The following is a 10578-nucleotide window of genomic DNA, read 5'->3' as shown; positions in this document are numbered from 1 at the left end:
CTGACGACACTGGGAGTTTTCCTGAATTCTCTAAAAATGTGTTGCCTCCAATACCGTCATTTGAGTGGAGATGTAGCCAACTGGCTAGATCGTGCCAAAGAAAACAATGGGGGTCGTTACAGTGAGACCATTGTGGAAAACGTCAAGATACTGGTCAAACTGTTTCCTCTCTTTGGACTTCAGCTTCTATATCGAGCTTGCATTACTCAGGTAAGTAAGACAGATTAGGCAATGCTTTTTCTATTCCTCCATCTTTCTGTGCCTGTCAACATTTCCTCTTTTAGCAGATTCCGTCGGGCTATTATCTGCAGACGATGCATTCAAACTTGAAATTCAATGGCTTTCTCCTGCCAGTAGCAGTAATGAAGGTGATCAGTATTCTTCCTGTGTTGTTCTTAGCACCACTGCTGGAGCTTATGAACACCTGCTACCAGTCCGCAAAAAAAAGACTTCCCTCACCAGCCACATTTATAAGTGAGCATCCCAGCTGCAATCGAGTGAACTTTTCTTCTCAAGCTTATGTTAATATTCATATCATTAGCCCACTGTAAACATTAAAAGATATTTAATGCACCATTTGAGGTTGCAACTTGCCACACTAATGGAACCAGCTGAAGAACCTCTAAGCACCCATTTGAAGATGCCTCACAAATCCTATTGTGTCCTCAAGGAACTTCAATACATTAAGAGCCTCAAAACATTTCCATTGGGGTTATGGTAAGAACCGTTGGCAGTCTTCGGAGTTCTTGCAAGAACTTACGGGTTCCATCATGTAACTGTTCTTTTTGAAAAGGTTCCTAGAGGTTCTCCACATTTTTGCAGCAGTGTGGCAATCTGAGAAATTCCAAATTGTGCCTCAAGTATCTCAAGTACAGTTTGTACACTTTTATTTAATTTCCCACAGCTATGGGCCATGCTTGTGCAACCCTCTCTGCACTACTGGCAGGGATCTCCGAGATTCACAGGAAGGATTACCAACAGGTGGAACAGACGATATCGGGAAAAGTCCTGCAAGTGTCCTCTATGACTTGTTTCCAGCTTACACCCCAGTATATTTTACTGGGTGTGGCAGAGGCCTTTGTGATGCCAGCATGTAAGAGTTTTCAATTAACTTTGCAAAAAATATTTCCATGATATAGATGTTCTACCAACCAGTTACACCATATGCTAATTAAACATGCAGACATGTCAATCCAGACAAAAAAACAGAGAGAAGATTGAGGATAATGTGTCCTCACTAAACCAATTTGTTATGATTCTTGCCATTATGTCATTGATTAAATTCCATAGGAGTGAACAGCACATTTTAAGTGTTTTAAGTACTTTTAAGTGTTAAAGGTGCACTCAGTAACTGTTGTTTTGTGTCATCTTAGACTTACACTGACACCTAGTGGCTTGGATGCAGCATAATTTAAAATCAGTAGTTTTCCATTTCAGATGCCATTGTAGAAATGTAGCATTCACAAGTCAGCCATGATTACTTCATCAATGAGTTTAAAAATAACATTATTTTACAATCAATGAGTGAAAGTGTCAAATAACAAGATGCTTACTGAGATTAATCGAGTAGTATTTGGCTGGTCATGTGATTCTTACATGGCAGCCCCCATGTGTGGACCCTCTCCATGTAGAATAAATCAGCTTTTATGTAAGGTTACTGATATGACTGGAGTCTTCATTTTAATGTGAGTGGTCATGATTTCCTCCATATATTGCAAAATTACAAATTCATGTCTTTAGGAGTTAAACTTTTTTAATGAGGAAAAAATGACTGAGTGCACTTTTAAGAATTTAAGATTTAAGTATAAGAATAATTTTGGAATATTTTAGAATATTGTTTGTTTGTTTCTATTACTATTGTTATTGCCTTTGTATGTTAATTTATTCTGCATTGTACAGCACTTTGCTGAACTCCTGTTGTTTTTAAATGTGCTTTATAAATTATTAAACTAAACTTTAAGAAAGTATAATTTTCTTTCTGTGTGCCAGGAACATTACAAGGTTCACAGGACTCACTCCTCTCTCTTATTCCTCTGCTCAGGCTCTCTCATCTCTTTCTGTCTGACACCCAGCAACCTTAGAGGCGTCTCCATGCATTTTCTGACCCTCTCATATGGAGGTGGCTGCTTCCTAGGGGCTTTCCTTATTCACTTCTTTTATTTTGTGTCAGGAGGTAAAAATACTTCACACTTAGAAATGTGACAATTCTATTCTGGTGCTAAAAGTGAAAACTGTTTTGTCATTTAACTTAAAAATAAGTTTTAATAATATTAATATACTAAGTGTCAAAGCTTGAACTCATATTTCATATAAAAAATCTTAATTTATGATCGCAGGAAACTTTTATCCGAATAACCTTAGCAGTGGCAACATGGAGAGATTTTTCTTTACACTGGCCACATTAATGGCCATAAACACACTGGTGTTTTGGAGAATATCACAGAGGTACAGTTCAATCTCTGAATACACTATGACATAATTATACATACTGATGAATGGATAAAGTTTTTAAACAATTGACAAGTAAATCTTTACAATGCTGTGTCATATTTGACAGGTACACAGATTTGAGTGTGGAGCTGAGTAGCGGTGCAGGACAAAGTCACCTGTCTGAGAAACTCCTCCAGTATAAGACCTGTCTCCGCTTCTACGACACAGTGGAACGCTCTGAAACATTATCCTCCATGGAAACTGTCCTGTGACTTCACCATTCATATAGAACCTGTAACGCTGGCGTTACACAAGAGAGAGACTTTTAACTGAACATTGAATTTCCTTGCTTGGAACTAGAGTAATAGCAGTAAATAATGCTGATGTGAATGTATTAGAGATTCTTGCAGACAAAATAAAGTTATTTTATGATATAGCTTATATGTTAATAACTCATTATCAAAGAGATTATAATGATTATGATTATGAATATTTGTTGTTGATGATGCCTCTTACAAAAAAGTACTGTGGTTGTACCATGGTATCAGATGGTACTACTGTGGTATTTACATAGTACTTCAAAGAATGCCATTGTGCAAAAAATTAAAAAATTAAAAGATTTAAGTACCATCCCTGCAGAAAAAAACATCTTAAACCAGCCTAAAATGATTTGCCGGAATATTCCGAGTTCAATACCAGTTAAGCTCAATCTACAGCATTTGTGGCATAATGTTGATTACCACTAAAATATATATAATAATAATAATAATTAAACTCGTCCTTCCTTTTCTTTAAAAAAAAAAACGTATACATTGGAGGTGAATGGGGTCAATTTTTTTATTGTTTAAAGACTGAAATGTGAAGCTTATAATTTTATTTAAAAAAAAAAAAAAAGCACATTAATTTTTCAATTAAAACTCATGTATTATTTGAGCTGTAAAGTTGTTTAAAACATAGTTTTTATCATTTAAAGATTGGCCCCATTCACTTCAGCTGTAAGTGCCTCACTGTGACCCAGATTTTTGCAACATTATGCCACAAATGCTGTTGATTGAGCTTGATTTAAAACCAGACCAGCTTAAAAATACATGGAGATGGAATTGTTGCATATTAACATACAAATGGAAAGAGATTCACAAATAGAAAGTTGGTTCACAAATAAATTGAATGAGATCCACAAAAAAATTTAAAGAGTTTCACAAATAAAAAGAATGAGATTTGCAAATAAAAAAATTATTTACAAATATGTTTTTTAACTCACAAACACAACTCTGTCCAGCATTAATTTGTGAATCATGCGCATGTATTTGTGAATCGCTTCCTCACCCGCACGTTTGGTCCAATTAATGTGGCCGTTATCTGATTGGCTTGAGTAGACGATGGGTGGAGTCCACCTATTTGTAGATTTGTGTGCACATCTTGATGCTAGACTTGTTTAAAAAAATCGACAAATGCGTAGCGATCCGCAAATGCACAGGAAACGATCCACAAATAAATGCGTGTGATTCACAAATGAATGCTGGACAGAGTTGTGTTTGTGAGTTAAAAAACATATTTGTAACTATATATACACTATATTGCCAAAAGTATTCGCTCATCTGCCTTTAGACGCATATGAACTTAAGTGACATCCCATTCTTAATCCATAGGGTTTAATATGACGTCGGCCCACCCTTTGCAGCTATAACAGCTTCAACTCTTCTGGGAAGGCTTTCCACAAGGTTTAGGAGTGTGTTTATGGGAATTTTTGACCATTCTTCCAGAAGCGCATTTGTGAGGTCAGACACTGATGTTGGACGAGAAGGCCTGGCTCGCAGTCTTCGCTCTAATTCATCCCAAAGGCTCTAGAGTCCAGTGGCGGCGTGCTTTACACCACTGCATCCGACTCTTTGCATTGCACTTGGTGATGTATGGCTTGGATGCAGCTGCTCAGCCATGGAAACCCATTCCATGAAGCTCTCTATGCACTGTTCTTGAGCTAATCTGAAGGCCACATGAACTTTGGAGGTCTGTAGCGATTGACTTTGCAGAAAGTTGTCGACCTCTGCGCACTATGCGCCTCAGCATCCGCTGACCCCGCTCTGTCATTTTACGTGGCCTACCACTTCGTGGCTGAGTTGCCGTCATTCCCAATCGCTTCCACTTTGTTATAATACCACTGACAGTTGACTGTGGAATATTTAGTAGCAAGGAAATTTCACGACTGGACTTGTTGCACAGGTGGCATCCTATCACAGTACCACGCTGGAATTCACTGAGCTCCTGAGAGCGGCCCATTCTTTCACAAATGTTTGTAGAAGAAGTCTGCATGCCTAGGTGCTTCATTTTATACACCTGTGGCCATGGAAGTGATTGGAACACCTGAATTCAATTATTTGGATGGGTGAGCGAATACTTTTGGCAATATAGCGTATATATATATATATATATATATATATATATATATATATATATATATATATATATATATTTTTTTTTTTTTTTTTTTTTTTTTGCAAATCTCATTTTATTTATTTGTGAATTCACTTTATTTTTGTGAAACTCCTCTAACATATATTTATAAATCTCATTCTTTTTATTTGTGAATTAATTTAATTTTTGTGAAACTTACATTTATTTGTGGATCTTATTAAATTTTATTTGAGAACCAACTTTCTATTTGTGAATCTCTTTTCATTTGTATGTTAATATGAAACAAAAATAGCCCCATAAAAATACCGCAAGCCCCCTTAAAACCAACCGAGACCAGCTTGATCAGGCCCTCTAAAACCACCTGTGACCAGCTAAACGGATAATTTTATGTTAATAGATGAAGATTATTGTTGTTATTGAGGCCATTACTTATTTTATCTTGTATAAATATATCCTATTACTGCTTTAAACTCAAGGTAGAACTTACACTCACATAATTTACCTTCCTTCTTCACCAAAAACGGGTTAATACATCCTAAATGCATCTGTGCCGTGTGAGAGTGAAAAAACACCTCCGTCACACAGCTGGACCTTCGCAACCGTCCGACGCCTGCGTTGCTACGGACTCGCGTCAGTTCCTCTAGTCTACTTCAACATGGATCTGCCTGAACCCATACGGAGGCGGCTGGGGGATTTCTCCAGAACTGTTTTTGTGGACCAAAGCCTTACACACCCCTTTCCCGACGAGCACGCTAATTTTCTTAACCAGAGTAAGGGCGTTTACGTTATCTAAACGCGTTCACTTTGTTTTGAGCTGTTAGCGGCTGGGCTAATTCATCTGGTTAGCCTAGTTATTGTATTTACGAAGTTATATTATGAGTTATCTTGTATTCACATGTCATTGCGCATTTTAGCTATGTAATTTGCAGATTTAGTAATGCTTTAAAACACTGTTAAACGGTAGAGTGTGTAGCTAAATTTGGCGGTGTTTCAAATCCTCGCGCGCTGACTACCTAGATAGCATCTTGAGGGATCAGGGCATTCTGACGCATATGATGGTCGAAAGTGCTTCACACGCCTAAAATGGCTAAAGATGCTGTCTAGATAGGCAGCTCAGTAGGTTTCGAGACACAGACACTGTATTACGCTCATTGTTACACATCCAGTTTGTTTAGGGTCTCACAACGTTCACTTCTCCACTTTAATTCACTAGATAAAGATGTGATATCCAGTCTCCCTCTTCAGATGGCACTGCACTTTAACATGTGGTTCTTTCCTTTCTGGTGGATCAGTGAGGTTGTGATGCTGCAGCTCAAGGTAATTTTCTCTGATATTTCAGTTTTTTTTTTTTTTTTTTTTTTTAGAACATTTTTAATGTTCTGAATTATTAATAACAAATAAATATCCTTTTTCATCTAGTACCCAGCCCTTGCAGATTACTACAAGTTCATCCTGATCACTATCCTTATTTTAATGACACTGATTGAGGCCATCAGGCTCTATCTGGGCAATGTTGGAAATCTACAAGAAAAGGTAATCTAGGAAAATATCGTATACATTCACTGAGCACTTAATTAGGAACTCCTAATAAAGTTCCCGACGTGGTCTTCTGCTGTTGTAGCCCATCCGCCTCAAGGTACGATGTGTTGTGCATTCTGAGCTGCTGTTCTGCTCACTACAATTGTACAGAGTGGTTATCTGAGTTACCGTAGCCTTTCTGTCAGCTTGAACCAGTCTGGTCATTCTCTGCTGACCTCTCTCCTCAACAAGGTGTTTCCGAACACAGAACTGCCACTCACTGGATGTTTTTTGTTTTTGGCACCATTTGGCCTCATTCATGAAACATGAGCAGAATAAATTTTTGTGTAAATCATTCGTAAAGTCATTCTGACGTAAATTCTCTGATTCATAAAATTTTTCATATTTTCAAAACGTTAGTTGGTATGAACAAAACTTGCACCTGCTCCCGACCATGTGTAAATCATGCCTAAGACATCTGAACGTGTTGTGTTCTTTCAGACAAACTGTCATGACTTCATTTTGAATTAAATAATTCACAAAAAAATCAAATGATAATTAAATTAGTGAAATTAACCATAAAAAATTATTGAAAAAGAAAAGAGGAAAAAAAGCTTTGTTATCTTTTTAAACCATAGCCTATACTTATTAAGAAACGTTTATTTACTGATTAAGTCTAATTTTTTTCCAGCTCTGCTTATCATTTTCCAGCAGAAGTGCTTGATTTTTCTCGAAGAAATGAATGCCTTTTAACTTGACTGGTTGGACAGCTGTTTTTTTATTTGATATAAGCTCTGTAATTTAGGTTTCATGGCATCTGTAATTACCGCGTTCAGTTGATAACGTATAGTCAATGCTAATGCTGTTAAACCTATAAATAAACACATCGCAGACAGGTGCGTACCCAATACAATGGAGGGAAAAAAATAGAAAAAGCCTGTACATTGTTGCATAGCTTTAAATATTTTTATATCATATAGCGTTTCGGTCAAAGACCTTCTTCAGGCATTCGGGCATTAATTTCTCTGAAGATTCTTCCAGTTGCAAGTAGCCTATTACCATCATGATTTACCCGAGAAATTTCAAAGATGATGCTGGCAATGCGCTCAACAGAGCCGGAGAAGGTTAATGGTGATGGACGTCATCCTCCTGGCATGAACTGAACACTTTTTACACTCATGTCAAACCATTTTTATTTAATTCTTGAACTGTTGGATTCACAAAATAGCATCATATGACAGAAAAACATGCAATTGCTAAGTTAGTCCTCACTTTCTTTTAGACTTGTGCCTGCTAAATTAAAATTTTACAATGTGAATTTACTTCATTCATAAAAATGATTTCATTACTGTTAAACATAGATGTTAACAGCATTTACTAGTGAGTCTGGTTCCTTCCTTATATGGCGTTTTCATTGGGCGTGGATTATGATAATTATGAATGAACGTGCACACGGCCCCTATTTACGAATGTTTTTAATTCACTAACATACACACGTTTTACTAAAAAATCTGGGGGGGATGATGCGTTTGTGAATCCGGTGTAAAGTTTTCAGGAAGGTCCAATTTACGTGCAAATTACTCATATACAGGTGCATCTCAATAAATTAGAATGTCGTGGAAAAGTTCATTTATTTCAGTAATTCAACTCAAATTATGAAACTCGTGTATTAAATAAATTCAATGCACACAGACTGAAGTAGTTTAAGTCTTTGGTTCTTTTAATTGTGATGATTTTAGCTCACATTTAACAAAAACCCACCAATTCACTATCTCAAAAATTAGAATATGGTGACATGCCAATCAGCTAATCAACTCAAAACACCTGCAAAGGTTTCCTGAGCCTTCAAAATGGTCTCTCAGTTTGGTTCACTAGGCTACACAATCATGGGGAAGACTGCTGATCTGACAGTTGTCCAGAAGACAATCATTGACACCCTTCACAAGGAGGGTAAGCCACAAACATTCATTGCCAAAGAAGCTGGCTGTTCACAGAGTGCTGTATCCAAGCATGTTAACAGAAAGTTGAGTGGAAGGAAAAAGTGTGGAAGAAAAAGATGCACAACCAACCGAGAGAACCGCAGCCTTATGATTGTCAAGCAAAATCGATTCAAGAATTTGGGTGAACTTCACAAGGAATGGACTGAGGCTGGGGTCAAGGCATCAAGAGCCACCACACACAGACGTGTCAAGGAATTTGGCTACAGTTGTCGTATTCCTCTTGTTAAGCCACTCCTGAACCACAGACAACGTCAGAGGCGTCTTACCTGGGCTAAGGAGAAGAACTGGACTGTTGCCCAGTGTTCCAAAGTCCTCTTTTCAGATGAGAGCAAGTTTTGTATTTCATTTGGAAACCAAGGTCCTAGAGTCTGGAGGAAGGGTGGAGAAGCTCATAGCCCCAAGTTGCAAGTCCAATGTTAAGTTTCCACAGTCTGTGATGATTTGGGGTGCAATGTCATCTGCTGGTGTAGGTCCATTGTGTTTTTTGAAAACCAAAGTCACTGCACCCGTTTACCAAGAAATTTTGGAGCACGTCATGCTTCCTTCTGCTGACCAGCTTTTTAAAGATGCTGATTTCATTTTCCAGCAGGATTTGGCACCTGCCCACACTGCCAAAAGCACCAAAAGTTGGTTAAATGACCATGGTGTTCGTGTGCTTGACTGGCCAGTAAACTCACCAGACCTGAACCCCATAGAGAATCTATGGGGTATTGTCAAGAGGAAAATGAGAAACAAGACACCAAAAAATGCAGATGAGCTGAAGGCCACTGTCAAAGAAACCTGGGCTTCCATACCACCTCAGCAGTGCCACAAACTGATCACCTCCATGCCACGCCGAATTGAGGCAGTCATTAAAGCAAAAGGAGCCCCTACCAAGTATTGAGTACATATACAGTAAATGAACATACTTTCCAGAAGGCCAACAATTCACTAAAAATGTTTTTTTTATTGGTCTTATGATGTATTCTAATTTTTTGAGATAGTGAATTGGTGGGTTTTTGTTAAATGTGAGCCAAAATCATCACAATTAAAAGAACCAAAGACTTAAACTACTTCAGTCTGTGTGCACTGAATTTATTTAATACACGAGTTTCACAATTTGAGTTGAATTACTGAAAAAATGAACTTTTCCACGACATTCTAATTTATTGAGATGCATCTGTATTTACGAAAGTTTCATGAATGAGGCCCACTCTGAGTAAACTCTAGAGACTGTTGCTCATGAAAATCCCAGGAGATCAGCAGTTACAGAAATACTCAAACCAGCCCGTCTGGCACTAACAATCATGCCAAGGTCGAAATTACTAAGATCACATTTTTTCCCCATTCTGATGGTTGATGTGAACATTAACTGAAGCTCTTGACCCATATCTGCATGACTTTATGCATTGCACTGCTGCCACACAATTGGCTGATAATCGTTTGAATAAGTAGGTGTACAGGTGTTCCTAATAAAGTGCTCAGTGAGTGTAATATAATATTATGTAATCATGCTTGATCCCATAATGTATCTCTCAACTTTAGGTTCCAGAACTGGCTGGATTTTGGCTATTGACTCTCCTGCTCCAGTTTCCCTTGATTCTGTTCCAGCTCTTCAATGAGGCTGTACTCATTCAACCTCTGGAGAGAGGAGTTCATATAATACTGGCATTGTTTATCTTTGCAGAGGTACGAAAAAGGGTATTTATATTTGTTCATATGAAATGTACATTTCTCTGTAAATACTGAAAGAATGAATATTGCTTTGTTTCAGGCTCTTTTTGGCTTTGCTGCCTTGCGTGCAATGGTCAGACACACTGAAAGTCGCTTTCATTTACAGCAGTTTGATGGGATACAAGAACTAAGAACATAACAAGAGACAGCTTTACTGGTGGGCTTAATCGAATGTTCTTTGTTATAACACAAAGAGGACCACAATTATCAGTTTTATTTAAGAAACATATTAATGGACAATTGCCTGTCACTGAGGTTGGATTTTTTTATAGCGGAAATGCTATATGTGATGTTCTCTGAGAGAATACACATCTGTCTATAAACTTCAGAAATTGTATCGTTGTGCTATTGGAGTCCTATAAAGTACTTAAGTGCCTTTTGTTATTAATACCAACAAATTTAGTCTTTTTTATTAATTTTTTGTGGGTAAAAAAAAAACAAACAAAAAAAAAATGTTATTTATGAGGAAAAACAGTACTGGTACTCCAATATTGTTGACCACAAA

At 37.5% G+C, this 10578-nt stretch overlaps 2 protein-coding genes across 2 annotated transcripts in view; both read left to right on the top strand.

Annotated features, from left to right (window-relative positions):
* slc15a5 (solute carrier family 15 member 5) overlaps positions 1-2702 on the top strand; it is a 6948-nt gene extending 4246 nt beyond the window's left edge. Inside the window, exons 4-9 of the mRNA XM_051689424.1 lie at positions 1-210; positions 288-474; positions 905-1093; positions 2042-2173; positions 2337-2445; positions 2558-2702. The exon at positions 1-210 is cut by the window's left edge and continues 11 nt beyond it. Of these exons, the coding sequence (XP_051545384.1) occupies positions 1-210; positions 288-474; positions 905-1093; positions 2042-2173; positions 2337-2445; positions 2558-2702 (972 nt within the window). The remainder of the gene's footprint in view (positions 211-287; positions 475-904; positions 1094-2041; positions 2174-2336; positions 2446-2557) is intronic.
* Positions 2703-5459: 2757 nt separating this feature from the next.
* tmem17 (transmembrane protein 17) lies at positions 5460-10247 on the top strand. The gene is made up of 5 exons (XM_051689426.1): positions 5460-5612; positions 6056-6159; positions 6262-6375; positions 9885-10028; positions 10114-10247. The coding sequence occupies exons 1-5, from the start codon at positions 5498-5500 to the stop codon at positions 10210-10212; spliced, it is 576 nt and encodes a 191-aa protein (XP_051545386.1). The 5' UTR covers positions 5460-5497; the 3' UTR covers positions 10213-10247.
* Positions 10248-10578: the final 331 nt, after the last annotated feature.

Source organism: Myxocyprinus asiaticus, chromosome 46, assembly GCF_019703515.2.
Source record: "Myxocyprinus asiaticus isolate MX2 ecotype Aquarium Trade chromosome 46, UBuf_Myxa_2, whole genome shotgun sequence".
Taxonomy (NCBI): Eukaryota; Metazoa; Chordata; class Actinopteri; order Cypriniformes; family Catostomidae; genus Myxocyprinus; species Myxocyprinus asiaticus.
This window is presented reverse-complemented; position numbering and strand designations above follow the sequence as displayed.